Raw genomic sequence first — 25618 nt, forward strand, 5'->3', positions numbered from 1 at the left:
TGTTCAACATCAACCTGGAAACAACATGAAATCTCAGCTCAAAGGTTCCAGAAGGTTCCACAAAGTTTGTTTATGCACAAACTGACCCGTGATCATGATGAGAGCGGCGCAGGTGAAAACAACACAAACCTCTGAAGGCATCCAAATGTTTGAGAAAAGTGCTGTCAAGGTTTATTCAGTTCATATCAGACCAACACCCACCAGCCGCTGTTTCCTGCTTCTGTTTATTTAGTATTCATGTGTTTTCGGATGCGTTGTCTCCACGGTAACGCTAATGTTAATGGAGCTTTGGTCACAGAAGAGTGAGAAACATTCATTTACAGTGAAAAACAACCAACAAAAACAGCTTCATTCAGAAGATTTGAACTGTTTACACCAAATCAACAGGAGCGTCGCTAAGGCAACCGAGAAATCAACCAATCAGAAACAGTTAGTGACGAGGAGGAGCAGGAAGAGGAAGAAGAGGAGGAGGAAGAGGAGGAGGAAGAGGAGGAGGAAGAGGAGGAAGAGGATTAGCGTTCATTAGTTAACTCATACAAACATGTACAAGGCTGTTTATTTAGTGACAGTGATAAGAACACAACCGAGAGCTGGACCCTGAATGCACCACACACACCGCCAAAATAAAAGGACAGGAGCCAGAACGGACAAAGACACCGCCAAAATAAAGGACAGGAGACAGAGAAGGGACAAAGACACTGCCATAATAAAAGGACAGGAGCCAGAACGGACAAAGACACCGCCAAAATAAAAGGACAGGAGACAGAGCGGACAAAGACACCACCAAAATAAAAGAACAGGAGACAGAGAACAGACAAAGACACCACCAAAATAAAAGGACAGGAGACAGAAAGCCAAACCAAAGGTGAAGGGACAGAGGACAGGTTCCCCGCTGTAAAAAATCCTGTGTTGTTTTGAACACATGTTTGACGATGATTCAAATCAAACGTGTGGAACTCATTTCAGTTCAGTTTTGATTTCGTTTGAGTCTGTTTTTGATTTTAGAATTATAACAAATGACGGAGTGTCAGGGTCTGATCCAGATCTGATGGACTGCATCAAGGAAACCAGGACCTGAAGCAGAACCCAGACAGACCCGGGTCCAACAGAACCACAGGAGGTCTGGGCAGGTCCAGGATTTGGCAAATCTGACACATTTTTTACAGCATGGAAACCCAACTGGGACCTGTTCACATGTTCTGATCCAACTGGATCCAGCTCAGGACCCAAATCCACCAAGCTAGACAGACCAGACCCAGAAACTGGAACCACAGTCTGGTCTGGTCCAGTCCAGAAGAACCAGAGTTCTGACTGGTGGACCTGGTGGATCTAGGTGGACCCGGTGGATCCAGGTGCGTGGGATGAGGATGGTGCAGACATCCTGTCATTCTAAGCCTTCTTCATGGGTTCTTCATGGGTTCTCTCTGGTCCAGAGTTCTCGGTGTCGTTCATCCGTTCGTCAGCACCCAGCCATTGTGGGCGTTGTCCAGCTGGAAATGAGCGGGACTGTGTGGTGGGGGCGTGTCCAGCTGGAGGAGGGCGGGGCTTACAGTTAAGTGTTGCCTTTCAGGACACCCAGACAACTCTGCAGCAGCTGGAGGTTCACCTGCAGGTCCAGAACCACAAGAGAACTACGTTAGCATGGAACAGCATCGACCCACAGTCTGACCTGGGTCTGACCCACTTCTGAACCTGATCTGACCCAGTCCTAACCTGGGTCTGACTCTGATCTGATCCAGTTCTGACCTGGGTCTGACCCAGTCCTGACCCAGTTCTGAGGTGGTACCTTGGCGTGTTTCAGCTCCAGTTCTGCCAGCTCCACCAGGTTCTTCCTGAACGCGCCACTCGTCTCGTCTTGAAGTCAATGAGTTCTGTGAGCAGAAGAAAAATGATCAACTTTGAGGAGATCCAACAGAACCATATGCACCAACACCATGAAGGAGGTTCTGTTCAAGACTAACTGGTCTGGGATCAGGATTTAAAGACCAGGACCAGGAACAGGAGACCTTGGGTCAGGGTTAGGGGGTTGACCTCTGACCTTGGGTTAGGGGATTGACCTCTAACCTTGGGTTAGGGGGATTGACCTCTGACCTTGGGTTAGGGGTGTGACATCTGACCTTGGGTTTAGGGTTAGGGGGTTGACCTCAGACCTTGGGTTAGGGGGTTCACCTCTGACCCTTGGGTTAGGGGTTGACCTCTGACCTTGGTTAGAGTTAGGGGGTTGACCTCTGACCTTGGGTTAGGGTTAGGGGGTTGACTTCTGACCTTGGTTTAAGGGGTTGACCTCTGACCTTGGGGTAGGGTTAGGGGGTTGACCTCTGACCTTGCTTGGCAGACTCAGAGATCTTCTCGAACTTGTGGCAGCAGAGCTGCTGTCCGGTCTCGGCCTGGAGGACGTCTCTGTTTTTGGCCGGGCCTTGTCCAGAGCCTTGTTGGCGTTTTCGTAGTCCACCAGAGCCCGGCTCCTGCGGTACAAACAGGTCCTAGAGGAAGTGACGTCAGCAGGTTACCACCGGCAACAGAAACTTAAAAAGGGCGTCCTCACTGGAGGAAACATGTATGGATGGTCTCACCTTGGCGGCCTGAGACTCCCTCAGGTAATATTTCAACAGATCGGCCAGTTTCAGGTCTTCATCTGCGGCCACGCGAGCTTCGATTTTCTGGAAAACAACAAACGCATCGTCCAGAGTCAGAATCAAAGAGCAGACACTGATCCTCTGCTCAGTATTAGATGATGATTGATCCTGTAAACAGTCTAATCAGATCCATTTGGATGAACAGCTGGGTTCATCTGCACATGTGCCAAAACTACTAAAACCACACAAACACAAGGGACCACAACAACAGGAAGTTGGATTCTACGTTACTACGTACAAACCAACTGTGAAATAAATCCAATAATGGACTGAAACAACTGAACCAGGGTTTACAGATTGGCCTATTAATGTAGGGACAGTAAACACCATCATTATCTGATTGGATGTAAACGGACTAAGGGACACTTACCCTGGTTTTCTCAACAGCTCTGACACCTTCAGGAAAACCTGAAACCACAGAACACATGAGGTCAGTAAGTTCCCATCTGACAAACAGCTGAAGGTGCTGTGTGCTGCATTCACGCATTGGGGTGCATTCAGGTGTTATATTATCTATTTGTGTCGGGGATCAGAAAGTTGCATTCAGGTATTTTGTTCGAGCTTTGTCACACATTAAGGTGTTGATTTTGAATGTTATGTGGTGCGTTCAGGTGCTCTTGGGGGTGTTTCTTCGTCACATTCAGCTGTCATGGTTTGGGTGTTGCGGTTCCAGCCGTACTTGCAGAGATCCGTGGAGTCCTGCGTTCCTAACGTGTACAGGGACGAGGCGATTCTGTTGATGTCGTCAGCTGCACCTGGACACATCATCAGAGTTCAGTGTATTATGTGTGCCTCCTACATGTCCCATCATGCATCAGGACAGAGTGACTTACTTTTGTGTGAGCGGATCATTCGGTCAGATTTGGCCGAAGCGTCTTTCACTCTGTTGTGATACTCCAACAGAAACGTCTTCTCGTGTTCAAAGAAGTCGTCCACGTCCTGAAGCAAACAAACAAAAAACAAACAAACATTTAGAGGTTAAACAACCAACCACAGGACGCTGTCCGACGTCAACAGTGTGGGCGTCACCTTGACCCCGGCCACCAGGACGCCATCCGCTGACTTCACCACGTTCTTGAAGAAGTCCTCCAACTTCTCCTTCTTGTTCTTCCCTCGTTACACTCAGCTGCAGGTCAGAGGGTCAGAGGTCAATGTAGGACGACGGTCATCTTGTTAATATTTGATGTGTTACGCATTAGTTCAAATCCAAATAAAACCTGTTCAGTGTGAATAAAGATGCAGGATAAGAGGAAGAACCTGGATTCAGACAATGGACTAAGAATGGACTAACAACGGACTAAGAATCGGTTGAACAATGGACTAAGAATGGTACGAACAGTGGATTAATACTGGACAAAGAACGAACTAAGAATAGACTAACAATGGACTAACGGAGTGCTAACGGTGTACTAACGGTGTACTAATGTGTGCTAACGGTTTACTAAATGTGTGCCAACAGTGTACTAAATGTGTGCTAACAGTGTGCTAACGGTGAACTAAATGTGTGTTAACAGTGTGCTAACAGTGTACTAAATGTGTGCTAACGGTGTACTAAATGTATGCTAACATGTACTAATGGTGTTCTAACGGTGTGCTAAAGGGTTTACTAACGGTGTAACAACGGTGTTCTAACGGCTTGTGCTAAAGGGTTTACTAACGGTGTTAACAATGGTGTTCTAACTGTTTTAACGGTGTGCCAACAGTGTACTAACGGTGTAAAAACTGTGTTCTAACGGTGTGCTAATGGTGTAACAACGGTGTGCTAACAGTGTCCTAACAGTGTGCTAATGGTGTAACAACGGTGTGCTAATGGTGTAATAACGGTGTTCTAACGGTGTGCTAATGGTATCCTAACGGTGTGCTAACAGTGCACTAACGATGTACTATAATGGTGTGCTAACAGTGTTCTAATGGTGTACTAAATGTGTGCTAACAGTGTGCTATAACGGTGTTCTAACAGTGTTCTAACGGTGTACTATTATGGTATACTAAATGTGTGCCAACGGTGTTCTAATGGTGTACTAATAGTGTTCTAACAGTGTTCTAACGGTGTGCTAACAGTGTACTAATGGTGTGCTAACAGTGTGCTAACAGTGTGCTAACAGTGTACTAACGGTGTCGTGCTAATGGTGTGCTAACAGTGTAACTCCCTGTACTCACGTCCTGGTTGTACTCAGGAACACGTGGAAGTTCAGGTCTTTCCTGAGGACAGGATGCGCCGCCACACGACACAGGAAGACCTCGTGCAATGGCCACCGTCTTCTTAAAGGATGGCCAGGTACTCTCTGAAGAAATAAACAAAAACAAACAGAAAGACAGACAGACAGAGGGGTTACCGTGGTAACAGGCCAGTCAGGGCAGAATCAGTGTGGTACTGGTGTGTGTGTCTGTGTGTGTGTGTATGGTGTGAGTGTGTATGTGTGTATATTTGTGTGTCTGTGTCACTCACGCCTCCAGCTCCTGCTTCATCTTGGTAAACTCCTCCTTGGTCATTGACCCCTCCCCTCCCCCAACTTCTGCAACTTCTCCTGGATGCATCAAAGTCTGGTCTGGGGGGGGCAGGGGGGATCTGTGGCAAACAAACACAGATAACAAACACAGGTAAACAAAACACATGTAAACAAACACAGGTTAGCGTCCATGCATCCATCATCCATCCATCCATTATCTGCTGCTTATCTGAGGCCGGGTCGCGGGGGCAACAGTCTTAGCAGGGATGCCCAGACTTCCCTCTCCCCAGACACCGCCTCCAGCTCTTCCGGGGAGACCCCGAGGCGTTCCCAGGCCAGCCGAGAGACAGTCTCTGCAACGTGTCCTGGGTCTTCCCGAAGCCTCCTCCCGGCAGGACATGCCTGGAACACCTCCCCAGGGAGGCATCCAGGAGGCATCCCAAGCAGATGCCCGAGCCACCTCAGCTGGCCCCTCTCGATGTGGAGGAGCAGCGGCTCTACTCCAAGCTCCTCCCTGGTGGCTGAGCTCCTCACCCTATCCCTAAGGGTGTGCCCAGCCACCCTGGGGAGGTATCTCATTTCGACCGCTTGTATCTTGTCCTTTTGGTCATGAGCTTTGGGTCATGACATAGGTGAGGGTAGGAACGTAGGTTGGCCGGTAAATCGAGAACTTTGTCTCTCAGCTCAGCTCCTTCTTTACCACAACTGACCGATACAGTGACTGCATCACTGTAGACGCCTGCACCGATCCAGCTGTCAATCTCACGCTCCATCCTTCCCTCACTCGTGAACAAGACCCCAAGATACTTAAACTCTTCCACTTGGGGCAAAGACTCTCCGCCAACCTGGAGAGGGCAAACCACCTTTTTCCGGTCAAGAACCAGGCCTCAGATTTGGAGGTGCTGATCCTCATCCCACTCACTTCACACTCAGCTGGCAAATGCCCCAGGGCACACTGAAGGTCCAGGTTCAATGAGGCCACAGGACAACATCATCTGTAAAAAGCAGTGATGAAATCCTGTGGTCTCCAAACCGGACCCCCTCCGGCCCCTGGCTGCGCCTAGAAATTCTTTCCATAAAATTATGAACAGAACCGGTGACAAAGGGCAACCCTGCTGGAGTCACACATCTCCCCCTTGAACTGGCACCTACCGTGGGGTGGGGAGTTTGAGCACCACGAATGATCCCAGGAGCTATGTTGTCGGGGGCTTCATACCCCTGGTAGGGCTTCCCAAGGCAAACAGTGTCCTAGGTAACGGGCAGACCTAAGACCAGTTCAGAAGCCCTTATGAAGACAAAACACCTAAGGACTCGTGATGTCGCTCAGTACGGCCGCAGCTGGGGCCCCACCCTGGAGCCAGGCCTGGGGTTGGGGCTTGGAAGTGAGTGCCTGGTGGCCGGGCTTTACCCACAGGGCCCAGCCGGGCCCAGCCCGAAAGAGCAACGTGGGCCCAGACCCGAAAGAGCAACGTGGACCCACCCTCCGGTGGACTCACCACCCACTGAGGAGCCGTAAGGGCAGGGTGCAATGTGGATTGGGTGGTAGTCAACGGTAGGGGGCTCAACGACCCCCATCGCCAGATACAGAGTCACAGGTAAACAACCACATGTAAACAAACACAGGTAAACAAACAGGTAAACAAACACATACAAACACAACAGGTAAACACAGACAAACAACAGGTAAACAACAGACAAACACAGGTAAACAAACACAGACACACAAACAAACAAACAGATAAACACAGGTAAACAGAGGTAAATAAACACAAACATGGCACAAACCAAAAATGGGGAAAAAACGTTTTCACTATGTTTGCCGAATTTCTTATGATGTATCCTGCGTACTCTTTGTGTGTATATTTATTGTATGTTTGCGAGTTTCTTGCGACGTACCCTGCGTACTCTTTGTGTGTATATTTGTCGTATGTTTGTGAGTTTCTTCTGACATATCCTGCGCACTCTGTGTGTATATTTGTCGTATGTTTGTGAGTTTCTTATGATGTATCCAGGGTACTCTTTGTGTGTATATTTGTCGTATGTTTGCAAGTTTCTTACAATGTGTCCTGCGTACTCTTTGTGTATATTTGTCGTATGTTTGCGAGTTTCTTACGATGTGTCCTGCGTACTCTTGGTGTGTATAGTTGTCGTATGTTGCGAGTTTTTTCTGATATATCCTGTGTACTCTGCGTGTATATTTGTTGTATGTTTGCGAGTTTCTTCTGACGTGTCCGGCGTACTCTTTGTGTGTATATTTGTCATATGTTTGCGAGTTTCTTACATGTCCTGCGTACTCTTTGTGGTATATTTGTCGTATGTTTGCGAGTTTCTTACGACGTGTCCTGCGTACTCTTATGTGTATATTTATCATATGTTTGCAAGTTTCTTTCTGACGTGTCCTGCGTACATCTTTGGGTGTATATTTGTCGTATGTTTGCAAGTTTCTTCTGACGTGTCCTGCGTACTCTTTGTGTGTATATTTGTTGTATGTTTGCTAGTTTCTTACAATGTATCCTGCGTACTCTTCATTCTCCACAAACGAGTCGTGTAACCAGATGAACTCTTCATGTTGTCGAACCACTGAGAACTCATTCTGCTTGAAGTTGGGGAGCGTGCTCTGTGGACACAGAAGAGTGAGGTCAGGTGACCAGCGGCCTGTTGCCATGGAGACATTCATCCAGGCGTGTGGAGTCTCACCTTAGTGTGGACGGTGAATTTGACCTTGTCCCTCTCACTCAGAGCGTCGGAGATGTCGACCTGCAGCGTGGCATCTGTCTGCAGATCCACGTTCACCGCCCGTGGCTGCAGAGCACACGCATCACAAATCCCATCATGCACTGGGCCCATCAGGTGGACACCCATCAGCTTCATCAATACATCCATCAGCTGATCAGAGCTGTATTGGCTGACTGATCGTATCGGTGGGAAATGGATCCAGCCTGTCAAACTAACTTTGTTCATATGGGATGTTTTCTAGATTATTGAGGTTTTGCACACGTCACATGATCACATGGTTTTCTATTTACGACACCATATTGGTAGGCAAGCTTTCCATGGATTGTACAATTGCCCATTGTTTGTGATATTTATCTTTCTCCTGTGTAGATCTACAATAACGTAAAGCTTTAAGCAGTGTGATCATGGTAACCACATGTGTTGCAGTTGGTTGCAATAGATGAGTTTCATGTGACGTATGCATACATCAAGTCTTGGAGGAGGAAGTCACGGCAAGTTCGTAGCGTGTTAAAGGATGGACCTGCTAAACTGCCGTTTATTACTTAGCTTTCACCAATTTTAAGTTAGGCAGAAAGACCGCTCGGTTCCACTGGTAGCAGCGGTGGTTCTGTTCTGCAGACCAGTGTTTATAGTTATAATCGCAGTTAGCGTAGCTTCTCAATATAGTTAGCCTGCGTATCTGTTGTGCTTAGCGGCGTGGAAAAAAAGAATTGTAATCATGTGGTACGGTGATGAAGACCCCTTTAAACCTACCACGAGAGCTTCCCCTGGCCTATCACCCTATAGAGAGAGAGTGATTGTGGATCTACCTGCTCCCTTTGCTGGAAGTGGCAGTCAGAGCTACGGCGGGCGACACCGGTGAGTTCAGCGGGGAGCTGGTGACAATATTCCCCACCCGTCGTGCAAGTCCGCTTTTCTACTATGGGACAGCACCTTCCCGATGCGGTCAAGTCAAATTACGCGGCCGTGAAGAGAAGATGGGATTGGACAGTTAATGGACTGTTTTAGAGCTACATATCAGCTAGTTCACGAGTTCGGGGGAGAGCATGGAGGTGTACGCGGCTGATGTGAGCCGGCTGGTAGCTGGTACTCGTGTTTTTGCCTCCGAAGTTGAATGTGCCTCACTGTTGTTAGTAAACATGAAACTCATCTATGGTGCCTTTATCACAAGCAGACATACTCGCAAATAACAAAACACACAAAATACGAGTCCAAAGAAAAACACATTTTCAAAGAAACCAGTTCTGACTTCTGGATCTAGATAGCATGCCTACCAATATGGCAGTCTAAACAACAATCACATGATCAGTGACGTCAGCTGCAAGTCCTCAATTGGTTATTCATTGATCATTATGTATGTCATGTGACCTGTTGTGTTGTAGAGCCTGACCGATTAATCAGCCGGCGATTAATCGGGCCCATTATAGCGCTTCACAATTAATCAACATCGGCCAAAATGTAGCCGATGTGGCCGATGTATTAACTTTTTGCTGTGCGGAGATTCTGTTGCTCACTGCTCCTGTGTGTGGCGACACGGAGTCCGATGAACAGGAAAGCGAGTTAGTTTCACTTTCACTCCTGCTCGGACAATGACACTATCACCCCAACAACACACAATCACATTATCACAAGACCTAATGATAATCCCCCCTGCTCCTACTCCAACCCACCCCCCCCCCCCCCCCCCCCCCCCCCCCACTGGCGAAAATCACGGACCACTACTGCATACTCTGACGCAGGATGGACCGCTACCCCCCCCCCGAAATCACGGACTCCTGTTCTTATGAAGCATTCAACCCCCACCACACCACACCAGTCCATGCACTTCCTGTCTACCTCACAGTTTCATTTTGCAGGCAGGCTGGGTGTTAATAGTGTAGGGAACACCGGGGAAAGTTGTAACATGGGTCAGTTGTAACTCTTGCAATTGCTCCAATCAGGAACAACTTAGGACTCACCTAATTCACTCTGAACATGCTCAGCTTAGTCCTTAGTCCACATGGGACGTTGTAGTGCCATGAGGAAAACACCGTCAAATTTGTGAGTGAAGAAATAATTGTGTGATAAGTAATATTTTTTTGCTCTAATTAGGCCCAAGCCCAGTAAAGCCTGCGCAAGGCCTATTGAGTCTGTAGTGGGCACAATGGGGACGAAATCGCCAGTGACGCGGTTGCCTGTCGCCACTGTCACCACTCTCACACATATTCACATTCACCGCCACTGGGACCTTTCCGAAGATGTACAGAACATGTGCACAAATTGCATATTTACACCTGCTCAGAATGAATGGGAGTCAATGGGACACGCCCAGTCGGGGTCAGTCACGTGTGTGTAAGTACACGACAAGTGACATCTGACCCAACAGACATGTGGGGGAGCTCGAGAGCTTTCAAATAAGGCAAATATGTAGTTGCCACGGAAACGGCTATATTGTTCTTGCTCAGTTTATTATTTTTATTTATTTTTAGGCCCGAGCCGAGTAAAGCCGGCGCAGGGCCTATTGAGTCTGCAGTGGGCACAGGGGAAAAACTCGCCAGTGACGCGGTTCGCCTTTCGCCACTATCACACATATTCACATTCACGGCACTAAGACAGACATGTGGGGGAGCCGAGAGCTTTCAAATAAGGCCAAATATGTGGTTGCCATAGAAACAGCTATATTGTTCTTGCTCAGATTCTGTAATAATTTTTTTTCTCCTGCTCTTGAGCTCAATTTTGACCCTCTGAACATTTACGAAAACTCACCAAATTTTGCCTAAAATTCAGAAGTGCGAGGAATTGAATTTACATATAGGTTTCGTAGAGGTCGGTAAAGAAATGTTGTGGTAGCACCCCCTTGAAAAGTGGAAATGCATTGCGCCAAAAGGAGCTCGTCCAACATAAAGTTGTCGTAGAGCCACGAAAATCGGTATACAGATTCATCATGAAAAGACAAACAAAAAATTTATTATGGCACGCCCTTAAACCAACCCTTAGTCGGCCCCCTACAAAATTTGTAATATTTTTTTGTTTTATTATTCAAATTGCTTAAGTTCGGAGATATGAACACCGATTTGGCTCAAATTTGACTCAGACGTCTATCTCTCAGGCCTACACCCACTTTATCAGAAAATTTGAAATTCGGTGAAATCGCACCCCTACCAACTTTTACCTTTACGAAATTACTTCCCGTTAGACATACAAACACCAATTTGGCTCAAATTTGAATCAGTTTTACAATCTCCCAGGCCTACACCCATTATCAAAAGAAAACGAAATTTCGCCTAAATAGCTCCCCCTACAAAGTTACCTTCATGAAAATTGCATTAATTCAACCACTACGGAACACCGATTTGGCTCAAATTTGACTCAGTGGTAAATCTCGCAGGGTCTACACCCATTCAAAGGAAGAAATTCAATTCAAATTCAATTTAGATGCATAGCACCCCCTAAAGATTTACTTCTACTAACATTTCTTTAGTTTGGACATAAAACCAAAGATCTACCTCAAATTTGAATCAGTTGTCAATCTCCCAGGCCTACACCCATTCATCAGAAGACATTGAAATTTGGCGCTAGAGCGCCACCTGCTGAATGATGGACATACTTCTACTGAACGTGCCCGTGGCGAGGGCCTTTAGATGCCGCTTGCGGCTTAATTTTTCTTTCTCCTGCGCTTTCAGCTCAATTTTGACCCCCTGAAATTTACAAAAACTCACCAACGTTTGCCCAAAATTCAGAAATGTGCAAATTTAATTCACATATATGTTTCGTAGATGTCGGTAAAGAAATGTTGCGGCAGCGCCCCCTTGAAAAGTGGAATGTATTACGTCAATGGGAACATGTCCAACGTAAGTTTGTCGAAGAGCCACAAAATTGGCACACAGATTCATCATGAGGAGGAGAAACAAAAATATTATTGTGGCCACGCCCCTAAACGAACCAGAAGTCGGCCACATTGGATTGAAATTTTCAAAAATGCTGAGTCAGCGTTTTCGCTGACGTCGTATTTTTAACTATCTCCTCCTTGGCCGTTTGGCCAAATGAGCTCAAATCGTGATACAGTATCGAGAGAAGTGGGGCATCAAAGTTAGCCAAATTGTTGGGATCAGTTTTTACCGTTTTTGTGCAAGGAGGTCGCAAAATTTGCAAAGTTTTTTTCAGAAATTTGCCTTTACAAATCTTGCTTCAGTTTGGTCATAAAATCACCGATTTGGCTCAAATTTAAATTAGACGTCTATCTCCCAGGCCTACAGCCATTTATTGAAAAGAAATTGAAATTTCGCACTATAGCGCCCCTCTACAAATGTACATTTACAAAATGACATCAGTTCGGACGTAAGAACACGATTTGGCTCAAATTTGACTCAGACATCTGTCTCCCAAGCCTACACCCTATTTGTCAAAAGAAACTGAAACTTTGCACTACAGCACCCCCTACAAATTTTTTTATTTTTTTTTTAGGCCTGAGCCGAGTAAAGCCGGCGCAGGGCCTATTGAGTCTGCAGTGGGCGCTATGGGACGAAATCGCCAGTGACACGGTCGCTTTTGCCACTGTCGCCACTCTCACACATATTCACATTCACAGCATCTGAGACCTTTCCGACGATGTACATGACATGTGCACAAGTCGCCTATTTACACTCTGCTCAGAATGAATGGGAGTCAATGGGACACGCCAAGTCGGGGTCAGTCATGTGGGTGAAAGTGCATGACACGTGACATCTGACCCCCACAGACATGCGGGGGACCTCGAGAGCTTAACATAAGGCAACTATGTGGTTACCATGGAAACGGCTATATTGTTCTTGCTCAGATTATTATTATTATTATTTTTTTTTTTTTTTGTCTTATTTTTCCTTCTCCTGCGCTTTGAGCTCAATTTTGACCCTCTGAACATTTACGAAAACTCACCAAATTTTGCCTAAAATCAGAAATGTGCAAATTGAATTTACATATAGGTTTCGTAGATGTCGGTAAAGAAATGTTGCGGCAGCGCCCCCTGAAAAGTGGAAATGCATTGCCGCCAGTGGGACCGCGTCCAACATAAAGTTTGTCATAGAGCCACGAAAATCAGTACACAGATTCATCATGAGGAGACAAAAAAAAAATATTATTATGGCCACGCCCCTAAACCAACCCTTAGTCGGCCATATTGGATTGAAATTTCCAAAATGCTGAGTCAGCGTTTTCGCTGACGTTGTATTTTAACTATCTCCTACTAAGCCGTTTGGCCGAATGAGCTCAAAATCGGTGTACAGTATCTAGAGAAGTGGGGCATCAAAAGTTAGCCGAATTTTTTGAATCGGTGTCACCGTTTTTGTGCGACAAGGTTGCAAACTTTGCGAAGTTTTTTCGAAAATGTACCATCACAAAAATTGCTTCAGCTCAGACATACAAACACCGATTTGGCTGAAATTTGACTCAGACGTCTATCTCCAAGGCTTACACCTATTTATTAAAAGAAATTGAAATTTCGCACTATAGCGCCCCCTACAAATGCACATTTACAAAAATGACATCAGTTCGGACATACGAACACCGATTTGCCTCAAATTTGACTCAGATGTCTATCTCCAGGCCTACACCCATTTATCAGAAAATTTGAAATTTGGTACCATAGCGCCCCCTACAAATGTACCTTCACGAAAATTACTTCACTTCAGATATACGACCACCAACTTGGCTCAAATTTGAATCAGTTGTCAATCTCCCAGGCCTACACCCATTTATCAGAAGAAATTTAATTTTAGCTGCAAAGTGCCCCCTACAGATTTACTTATACAACAATTTCTCTTGTTTGGACATACGAACACTGATTTGTCTCAAATTTGAGTCAATTGTAAAATCTCCCAGGCCTACGCCCATTCATCAGAATCAGTATCTAGAGAAGTAGGGCATCAAAAGTAAGCTGAATTTTTTGGATTGGTGTCACCGTTTTTGTTTGACAACGTCGCAAACTTTGCAAAGTTTCTTCGCAAATTTACCATTACAAAAATTGCTTCAGCTCAGACATACAAACACCGATTTGGCTGAAATTTGGCTCAGACGTCCATCTCCTAGGCCTACACCCATTTATTAAAAGAAATTGAAATTTCGCACTATAGCGCCCCCTACTACTGTACATTTACAAAAATGAAATCAGTTCGGAGATACAAACACCAATTTGGCTCACATTTGACTCAGACATCTGTCTCCCAGGCCTACACCTATTTGTCAAAAGAAACTGAAATTTCGCAATACAGCGCCCCTACAAGTTTTTTTTTTTTTAATCAGTTCGGACATACGAATACCAATTTGGCTCAAATTTGACTCAGATGTCTATCTCTAAGGCCTACACCCATATATCAGAAAAAAATTGAAATTTGGCGCTATAGCGCCCCCTACAATTTTTCCTTTACGAAAATTACTTTACTTCAGACATACGAACACCAATTTGGCTCAAATTTGACTCAGTGGTACATCTCGTAGGCCTACATCCATTCAATGGAACAAATTGAATTTTGGCTCCATAATGCCCCCTACAGATTTATTTATACAAATTTTTTTTTTCAGTTCGGACATACGAACACTGATTTGTCTCAAATTTGAGTCAATTGTCAATCTCCCAGGCCTACACCCATTCATCAAAAAACACAAAATTTGGAGCTAGACCGCCACTTGCTGAACGATGAGCATACTTCTACTGGACGTGCCCTTGGCGAGGGCCTTTAGATGCCGCTTGCGGCTTTAATTCTTTATTAGGCCCGAGCTGAGTAAAGCCGGCGCAGGGCCTATATGAGTCTGCAGTGGGCGCATGGGGACGAAATTGCCAGTGACGCGGTCGCCTTTCGCCACTGTCGCCACTCTCACACATATTCACATTCACGGCACTGAGACCTTTCCGACGATGTATATGACATGTGCACAAATCGCATATTTACACCTGCTCAGAATGAATGGGAGTCAATGGGACACGCGCACTCGGGGTTAGTCACATGGGTTTAAGTGCACGACACGTGACATCTGACCCCACAGACATGTGGGGGACCTCGAGAACTTTCAAAAAGGGCAAATACGTAGTTGTCATAGAAACGGCTTTATTGTTCTTGCTCAGATTATTATTATTAGGCCCGAGCCGAGTAAAGCCGGCGCAGGGCCTATTGAGTCTGCAGTGGGCGCATGGGGACAAAATCGCCAGTGACGCGGTCGCCTTTCGCCGCTGTCGCCACTCTCACACATATTCACATTCACGGCACTGAGACCTTTCCGACGATGTACATGACATGTGCACAAATCGCATATTTACACCTGCTCAGAATGAATGGGAGTCAATGGGACACGCCCCACTCGGGTCAGTCATGTGGGTGTAAGTGCACGACACGTGACATCTGACCCCACATATCTGTGGGGGACCTCGAGAGCTTTCAAATAAGGCCAAATATGTGGTCGCCACGGAAACGCCTATATTGTTCTTGCTCAGATTATTATTAGGCCCGAGCCGAGTAAAGCCGGCGCAGGGCCTATTGAGTCTGCAGTGGGCACATGGGGACAAAATTGCCAGTGACGCGGTCGCCTTTCGCCACTGTCGCCACTCTCACACATATTCACATTCACAGCACTGAGACCTTTCCGACGATGTACATGACATGTGCACAAATCGCATATTTACACCTGCTCAGAATGAATGGGAGTCAATGGGACACGCCCACTCGGGGTCAGTCATGTGGGTGTAAGTGCACGACACGTGACATCTGACCCCACAAACATGTGGGGGAGCTCGAGAGCTTTCAAATAAGGCCAAATATGTGGTTGCCATAGAAACGGCTATATTGTTCTTGCTCAGATTTTTTTTTTTTTTTTCTCTTTCTCCTGCGCTTTGAGCTCAATTTTGACCCCCTGAACATTTACGAAAACTCACCAAATTTTGCCCAAAATTCAGGAGTGCGAGAAATTGAATTTACATATAGGTTTCATAGATGTCGGTAAAGAAATGTTGCGGCAGCGCCCCCTTGAAAAGTGGAAATGCATTGCGCCAATGGGACCCGCGTCCAACATAAAGTTTGTCATAGAGCCACGAAAATCGGTACACAGATTCATCATGAGGAGACAAACAAAAATATTATTATGGCCATGCCCCAAAACCAACCCTTAGTCGGCCATATTGGATTGAAATTTCCAAAATGCTGAGTCAGCGTTTTCGCTGACGTTGTATTTTAACTATCTCCGACTAAGCCGTTTGGCCAAATGAGCTCAAAATCGGTGTACAGTATCTAGACAAGTGGGGCATCAAAAGTTAGCCGAATTTTTTGAATCGGTGTCACCGTTTTTGTGCGACGAGGTTGCAAACTTTGCAAAGTTTTTTCGAAAATTTACCATCACAAAAATTGCTTCAGCTCAGACATACAAACACCGATTTGGCTGAAATTTGACTCAGACGTCCATCTCCCAGGCCTACACCCATTTATTGAAATAAATTGAAATTTTGCACTATAGCACCCCCTACAAATGTAGATCTACAAAATGACAACAGTTCGGACATACGAACACCGATTTGGCTCAAATTTGACTCAGACATCTGTCTCCCAGGCCTACACGTACTTGTCAAAAGAAACTGAAATTTTGCACTACAGCGCCCCCTACAAAAAATTTTAATTTTTTTTAATTAAAATTGCTTCAGTTGGGACATACGAACACCGATTTGGCTCAAATTTGACTCAGACATCTGTCTCCCAGGCCTACACCCATTTATAGAAAGAAATAGAAATTTTGCACTACAACGCCCCCTACAAAATTTTTTAATATTTTTTTATTAAAATTGCTTCAGTTTGGACATACGAACACCGATTTGGCTCAAATTTGACTCAGATGTCTATCTCCCAGGCCTACACCCGTTTATCAGAAAAATTTGAAATTTGGTGCCATAGCGCCCCCTACAAATTTACCTTTACGAAAATTACTTCATTTCAGATATACGAACACCAATTTGGCTCAAATTTTACTCAGATGTCGATCTCTCAGGCCTACACCCATATATCAGAAAAAATTGCAATTTGGCGCTATAGCACCCCCTACAATTTTACCTTTACGAAAATTACTTTACTTCAGACATACAAACACCAATTTGGCTCAAATTTGACTCAGCGGTACATCTTGCAGGCCTACACCCATTCAATGGAACAAATTGAATTTTGGCTCCATAACGCCCCCTACAGATTTATTTATACAAAAATTTGTTCAGTTCGGACATACGAACACTGATTTGTCTCAAATTTGAGTCAATTGTCAATCTCTCAGGCGTACACCCATTCATCAGAAGACACAAAATTTGGTGCTAGAGCGCCACCAGCTGAACGATGAGCATACTTCCACTGGACGTGCCCTTGGTGAGGGCCTTTAGATGCCGCTTGCGGCTTTAATTTTTTTTTTTTGTCTTATTTTTCTTTCTCCTGCGCTTTGAGCTCAATTTTGACCCCCTGAACAGTTGCCTGAACAGCGCTGCCCCCTTGAAAAGTGGAAATGCATTACGTCAATGGGAGCACGTCCAACATAAAGTTTGTCGTAGAGCCACGAAAATCGGTACACAGATTCATCATGAGGAGACGAACAAAAAATATTATTGGGGCCATGCCCCTAAACCAACCGGAAGTCGGCCATATTGGATTGAAATTTCCAAAATGCTGAGTCAGCGTTTTCGCTGACGTCGTATTTGAACTATCTCCTCCTTGGCCGTTTTGCCAAATGAGCTCAAAATCGGTGTACTGTATCTAGAGAAGTGGGGCATCAAAAGTTAGCCAAATTTTGGGGATTGGTGTCACCATTTTTGTGTGACAACGTCGCAAACTTTGCAAAGTTTCTTTGTGAATTTACCATTACAAAAATTGCTTCAGCTCAGACATACGAACACCGATTTGGCTAAATTTGACTCAGGCGTCCATCTCCCAGGCCTACACCCATTTATTAAAATAAATTGAAACTTCGCACTATAGCGCCCCCTACAAATGTACATTTACAAAATGACACCAGTTCGGATATACGAACACCGATTTGGCTCAAATTCGACTCAGACATCTGTCTCCCAGGCCTACACCTACTTGTCAAAAGAAACTGAAATTTCGCACTACAGTGCCCCCTACAAGTTTTTTTTTTAATTTTTTTATTAAAATTGCTTCAGTTCGGACATACGAACACCAATTTGGCTCAAATTTGACTCAGACTTCTATCTCTAAAGCCTACACCCATTTATCAGAAAAATTTGAAATTTGAAGCTATAGCGCCCCCTACAATTTTACCTTTACGAAAATTACTTTACTTCAGACATACGAACACCAACTGGGCTCAAATTTGAATCAGTTGTTAATCTCCCAGGCCTACACCCATTCATTAAAATAAATTGCCATTTCGCTCACTAGCGCCCCCTACTAATTCACCTTCATGAAAATTGCATCACCTCGGACATATGAACACCGATTTGGCTCAAATTTGACTCAGTGGTACATCTTGCAGGCCTTCACCCATTCAAAGGAAGAAATTGAATTTTAGCTGCATAGCGCCCCCTACAGATTTATTTATACAAAAATTTCCTTAGTTCGGACATACGAGCAATGATTTCCCTAAAATTTGAATCAGTTGTCAATCTCCCAGGCCTACACCCATTCATCAGAAGACACTGAAATTTGGTGCTAGAGCGCCACCTGCTGAACAATGGCATACTTCTACTGGACGTGCCCTTGGCGAGGGACTTTAGATGCCGCTTGCGGCTTTAATTTTTTTTCTGTCTTATTTTTCCTTCTCCTGCACTTTGACCTTAATTTTGACCCCCTGAACATTTACGAAAACTCACCAAATTTTACCCAAAATTCAGAAATGTGCAAAATTGAATTTACATATAGGTTTCGTAGATGTCAGTAAAGAAATGTTGAGACAGCGCCCGCTTGAAACGTGGAAATACATTACGTCAATGGGACCACATCCAACGTAAAGTTTGTCGTAGAGCCACAAAAATCAATACACTGATTCATCATGAGGAGACAAACAAAAAATATTATTATGGCCACGCCCCAAAACCAACCAAAAGTGAGCCATATTGGATTGAATTTTCCAAAATGCTGAGTCAGTGTTTTCGCTGACGTCGTACTTTAACTACCTCCTCCTTGTGTGTTTGGCTGAATGAGCTAAAAATGGTGTATAGTATCTAGAGGAATGGGGCATCAAAAGTTAGCCGAATTTTTGGGATAAGTTTTACCGTTTTTGTGCAGGAGGTCATAAACTTTGCGAAGTTTTTTCAGAAATATGCCTTTAGAAATCTTGCTTCAGTTTGGTCATACAATCACTGATTTGGCTCAAATTTGAATCATTGGTCAATCTCCCAGGCCTACAACCATTTATTGGAAGAAATTTAAATTTTGCACTATAGGGCCCTTATAGCGCCTCCTACCATGTTGCCTTTTCAAAATGACCTTACTTAGGACATATGAACACCAATTTGGCTCAAATTTGACTCAGACATCTGTCTCCCAGGCCTACACCTATTTGTCAAAAGAAACTGAAATTTTGCACTACAGCGCCCCCTACAATTTTTTTACTTTTTTTATTAATTGCTTCAGTTCGGACATACGATCACCAATTTGGCTCAAATTTGACTCAGACGTCTATCTCCCAGGCCTACACCATTCATCAGAAAAATTTGAAGCTATAGTGCCCCCTACAATTTTACCTTTACGAAAATTACTTCACGTCAGACATACGAACACCAATTTGGCTCAAATTTGAAACAGTTGTCAATCTCCCAGGCCTGCACCCATTTATCAAAAGAAAATGCCATTTTGCTAAATAGTGCCCCCTACAAATTTACCTTCACGAAAATTGCATCAATTTGGACATACGAACACTGATTTGGCTCAATTTGACTCAGTGGGTATATCCCGCAGGCCTACACCCATTCAATGGAAGAAATTTAATTTTAACTGCATAGCGCCCCCTACAGATTTACTTATACAAAAATTTCCTTAGTTCGGACATACGAGCAATGATTTGCCTCAAATTGAATCATTTGTTAATCTCCAAAGCCTACACCCATTCATCAGAAGACATTGAAATTTGGTGCTCGAGCACCACCTGCTGAATGATGGGCATACTTGTACTGGACGTGCCCGTGGTGAGGGCCTTTAGATGCCGCTTGCGGCTTTAATTTTTCTTTCTCCTGTGCTTGAGCTCAAATCTGACCCCTTGAACATTTACGAAAACTCACCAAATTTTGCCCAAAATTCAGAAATGTGCAAAATTGAATTTACATATAGGTTTCATAGATGTCAGTAAAGAAATGTTGCAGCAGCGCCCCCTTGAAAAGTGTAAATGCATTACGCCAATGGAGCGCGTCCAACGTAAAGTTTGTCGTAGAGCCACGAAAATCGGTACACAGATTCATCATGAGATAAACAAAAAATATTGTTGTGGCCACGCCCCTAAACCAACCCTTAGTCAGCCATATTGGATTGAAATTTCCAAAATGCTGAGCCAGCGTTTTTGCTGATGTCGCATTTTAACTACCTCCTCCTTGGGTGTTTGGCCGAATGAGCTCAGAACTGGTGTACAGCAGGGGTGTCAAACTCCTTTTAGTTCAGAGGCCACATTCATCCCAATATGATCTCAAGTGGGCCGGAGTAAAAAAAAAAAGTAAAATTACATTATAATGTTTACATCTACAATGTTTCCATAAAAATCTGAAAAACATGAAAAACTTGAAATGTCTTAAGAAAAACAGTGCATTTTAACACTATTCTGCCTCATTTGATCAGTTACACATCTATTACAACTTACATTACAATTACAAATACACAAAACATTTAGTAACAGGCAGAATATTGGTAAAATTGCATTTACTCGTGTTAAGACATTTCAGGATGTTCATATTTGTTCAGGTTATTCACCTTTTTGTAAAAGGATAGTTTGTTAATGTACACACTTTCATGTAATTTTACTTTTTTTTTTTACTCTAAAACAAAGATAAAATCTGTAGTGTCATTATTTATAGGTTATTATGATATTATTTACTGGTCTGACCCAACTGAGATCTAATTGTTCCGTATGTGGAACCTGAATTAACCCTTTGATGCATGAATTATGAGAACCTTAGTCAAGATGTTTTTCCTATTTTTTTTTTTTTTATTCCTCTTTAGGCATGAAAAAACCAATGAGATTGATGTTTTTTTTTTTAAATAACTTATTTTTCATGAGTTACACAAAATGTCCACTGATTTGGGTGACATCTGTTTAATTTTTGAAGCAAAGAAACATGTATTTAAAACATAATATGAGAAAGTGATAAACTGTGCAAAAACTATAAACCAAAAAAATTTTCAATGCAGCTAATCCGATGTTTTCTCACATTTTAACATACTCTAATATTAGTTATTACTCACTTATGGAAATAATATGCAAAAAAAACCAAACATCTTTTGATTAGAAAACTTTTAAATTACAGTCTACTAATAATTAGCAATTGATTTAAACTCAAACATGTTAGTGCAGAATCAGGTTTATCAAGAACAGCAACGTTACAGTAACGGTATGAATGTCAGTGTATTATGGGATGGTGCATAAATGTCCACTGTGTTGCTGATATGGAACTAAAACAACAAAACCCATGAATATATAAGAAGAACCGCTGGAGAGTAACTTTCCACTGTAGTGACCAGTATGCATGAAAGGGTTAAAATGATTTTTACACCACTGATTGTTAATATCTTCTGTGTAATTTTTGCATTTCACTAATTCATCCTACGGGCCGGATTGGACCCTTTGGCAGGCCGGGTTTGGCCCCCGGGCCGCATGTTTGACACCTGTGGTGTACAGTATCTAGAGACGTGGGGCATCAAAAGTTAGCTGAATTTTTGGGATCAGTTTTATAGTTTTTGTGCAAGGTGGTCACAAAGTTTGCGAAGTTTTTTCAGAAATTTGCCTTTACAAATCTTGCTTCAGTTTGGTCATAAAATCACCGATTTGGCTCAAATTTGAATCAGTTGTCAATCTCCCAGGCCTACACTTGTTTATTGGAAGAAATTTAAATTTTGCGCTATAGCACCTCCCTACAAAGTTACCTTTACAAAAATTGCTTCAGCTCGGACATACAGACACAGATTTGGCTTAAATTTCAATCAGAAGTCTATCTCCCAGGCTACACCCATTTATTAAAAGAAATTGAAATTTCGCACAATAGCGCCCCCTACAAATGTACATTTACAAAAATGACATCAGTTCAGGACATACGCACACTGATTTGACTCAAATTTGACTCAGAAATCTGTCTCCCAGGCCTACACATATTTGTCAAAGAAACTGAAATTTTGCACTACAGCGCCCCCTACAAGTTTTTTTTCAATTTTTTTTATTAAAATTGCTTCAGTTCGGACATACGAACACCAATTTGGCTGAAATTTGACTCAGACGTCTATCCTCTCAGGCCTACATCCATTGTCAGAAAAATGTGAAATTTGGCGCTATAGCGCCCCCAACAATTTTACCTTTACGAAAATTACTTCACTTCAGACATACAAACATCAGTTTGGCCTCAACATTTGAATCAGTTGTTCAATCTCCCAAGCCTAAAACCCGTTTATCAAAGAAATTGCCATTCGCTCAACAGTGCCCCCTACAAATTTACCTTCATGAAAATTGCATCAATTCGGACATACGAACACCGATTTGGCTCAAATTTGACTCAGTGGTCAATCTCACAGGCCTACACCCATCAACAGAAGAAATTTAATTTTAGCTGCATAGCGCCCCCTACAGATTTACTTACCACACAAATTTCTTTAGTCGGACTACGAACAAAGATTGCACAAATTTGAATCAGTGTCAATCTCCCAGGCCTACACCCATTCATCAGAAGGACATTGAAATTTGGTGGTAGAACACCACCTGCTGAACGATGGACATACTTCTACTGGACATGCCCGTGGCGAGGGCCTTTAGATGCCGCTTGCGGCTTTAATTTTTTTTCTAATTAATTTTTCTTCTCCTGCTCTTTGAGCTAAAAATTTGACCCCCTGAACATTTACGAAATCACCAAATTTTGCTCAAAATTCAGAAATGTGCAAAATTGAATTACATATAGGTTTCGTAGATGTCGGTAAAGAAATGTTGCTGCAGCGCCCCCTTGAAAAGTGGAAAGCATTACGTCAATTGGAGCATGTCCAACATAAAGTTTGTCGTAGAGCCACGAAAAATCGGTACACAGATTCATCATGACGAGACAAACAAAAAATATATTGTGGCCACGCCCCTAAACAACCGGAAGTCGGCCATATTGGATGAAATTTCAAAATGCTGAGTCAGCATTTTCGCTGAGTATTTTAACTATCTCCTCCTTGGGTGTTTGGCCAAATGAGCTGAAAATCGGTATACAGTATCTGGAGAAGTGGGGCATCAAAAGTTAGCCGAATTTTTGGGATCAGTTTCACCGTTTTTGTGTGACGACGTTGCAACTTTGCAAAGTTTCTTCGGAAATTTACCATTACAAAATTGCCTCAGCTCAGACATACGAACACTGATTTGGCTCAAATTTGAATTAGACATCTATCTCCCAGGCCTACCCATTTATTGAAAGAAATTGAAATTTTGCACTATAGCGCCCCCTACAAATGTACATTTACAAAAATGACATCAGTTCGGACATACGAACACCAATTTGGCTCAAATTTGACTCAGACATCTGTCTCCAGGCCTACACCTATTTGCTTGAAAGAAATTGAAATTTCACACTACAGCACCCCTACAAGTTTTTTTATTTATTTATTAAAATTGCTTCAGTTCGGACTATACAAACACCGATTTGGCTCAAATTTGAATCAGTTGTCAATCTCCCAGACCTACACCCATTTATCAGCAAAAATTTGAAATTTGGCACTATAGCACCCCCTACAACTTTATGGTAACTGCTTCAGTTTGGACATACGAACACCGATTTGACTCAAATTTGAATCAGTTGTCAATCTCCCAGGCCTACACCCATTTATCAAAAGAAAATGCATTTTGCTCAATAGCCCCCCCTACAAATTCACCTTCACGAAAATTGCATCAGTTCGGACATACAAACACCGATTTTGGCTCAAATTTGACTCAGTGGTACATCTCACAGGCCTACACCCATTTATGTTAGAATGTCAAACAACGGTTCAATCATCTCTAACACCTGACTGTCAACTTCACTGCAGCAACACGACCCGGTTCAACTTCAGCTCCACGACCCGGTTCAACTTCAGCTCTTTACAGAAATTTTGTTTCATGGGGACCGTCCTGTTTTATTGACATTGGGTTGATGGTCCAACAGCTGCTGCATCCCAACATCTCCAAAACATGACCCAGAACCCCAGCAGCTTCTCCTCCAAACATGATCCAGAACCCAAGCAGGTTCCTCCTCCAAACATGACCCAGAACCCCAGCAGGTTCTCCTCTAAACATGATCCAGAACCCCAGCAGGTTCTCCTCCAAACATGACCCAGAACCCCAGCAGGTCCTCCAGGTTCCATGGATGTTGGACTGGGGTCTGCACTGTGGCCTGGACCCTCATAGACCTGGCCTGGACCCTCATAGACCTGACTGACTACCAGAGGATCCTCAGGTGGATCTGAGATGCTCTGAGCCGTTGGATGAAGATGATAATGATGAGGATGAAGAGCACAGAGTAAAACTGTCCTGTCTGTGTCTGGTAGAAGCCGACCAATCAGAACCAAAACCCACACAGCTGATTCTGATCCACGGATGTGTGTGTGGTGTGTGTGTGTGAGTGAGAGAGAGAGGAGAGAGAGAGAGAGAGAGAGAGGAGAGAGAGAGAGAGAGTGTGTGTGTGTGTGTGTGTGTGTGTGGTGTGTGTGAGTGAGAGAGCGCGCGTGCACGTGTAGGTCATGTGACAGCCTACTGTTACCAGCAGATCTGATTCCAAACACACTACCTGCAGTGAACCGGATCCATGAACCAGACCCAGCTAATGTGGTCTGGGGGTCCACGCGGGTCTGGACTCAGATGAACCGGTTTAATGTGACGGTGAGAGGCGAACTGCCCGTAAGCACCAAGCTAACGTTAGCATCACAGAAACGGATAGCTCTGACAGAGAGGAGCTAATGGGCTAATGCTAACGGGCTGATTTAAGCCCGTTCAGGTAAACAGATCCACAGGTAAACAAGTCAACAGGTAAATGAAGGTAAACACTAAGCAGGTAAATAAAGGTAAACAGGTAAATAAAGGTAAACACTCCACACTCACCCCCCGGTCCTCCTCGGAGAGGAAGTCGGGTCCGTCGTCCAGCCCTTCCTGCTGTTGACACACAGACACACAAAGCCCTTAGTTTACCAACGCAAAGTCCGGTACCGGACTGGGACAGAACCACGACACCACCAGCGGACCACCGGGGGTCCAGGACAACTGGTACCGAACCGGAAACTCGAAAAAAAAACATAGAAAGAACAGAGAAAAAGAGCAGAACTCACCATCATGGCTGCCAACGGGTGGAGACAGGAAGAGGAATGACGTTACAGCGGCCCTCCAAAATAAAAGCACCCTTAATAAAAACAAACAAAACTCAGCAGAATAAATACAAACAAATAAACTAGTCACAACGGAAAACAAACGACTGAATACAGAATGCAAAGAAGGGCACATCACCGGCACAGAAAGTAACGTAAGATAATTTTTAAGAAAGAGAAAATAAATAAAGCGCGTTTTTTAGTTCTTTTTTCATTTTAATTTGTTAATGGACATTGATTATGAGACGTTATTACACATGACCAGGCACGTGCACAGATAGAGCCCTGGTGGTGCTCAAGCACCTGACCTTTG

General features: G+C 43.9%; 1 protein-coding gene across 1 annotated transcript; it reads right to left on the reverse strand.

The window, feature by feature from the left end:
- Positions 1-148: 148 nt before the first annotated feature.
- On the reverse strand, positions 149-25330 carry snx6 (sorting nexin 6). The gene is given in 19 exon segments (XM_030126756.1): positions 149-1606; positions 1787-1842; positions 1845-1871; positions 2324-2410; positions 2413-2476; positions 2478-2483; positions 2574-2660; positions 3003-3043; positions 3314-3391; positions 3470-3575; positions 3666-3762; positions 4797-4903; positions 4906-4921; positions 5086-5163; positions 5165-5205; positions 7593-7703; positions 7784-7888; positions 25046-25096; positions 25270-25330. Coding segments are annotated over 19 exon segments (1218 nt in total). The 5' UTR covers positions 25276-25330; the 3' UTR covers positions 149-1552.
- Positions 25331-25618: the final 288 nt, after the last annotated feature.

This window comes from Sphaeramia orbicularis, chromosome 22 (assembly GCF_902148855.1).
Source record: "Sphaeramia orbicularis chromosome 22, fSphaOr1.1, whole genome shotgun sequence".
Taxonomy (NCBI): Eukaryota; Metazoa; Chordata; class Actinopteri; order Kurtiformes; family Apogonidae; genus Sphaeramia; species Sphaeramia orbicularis.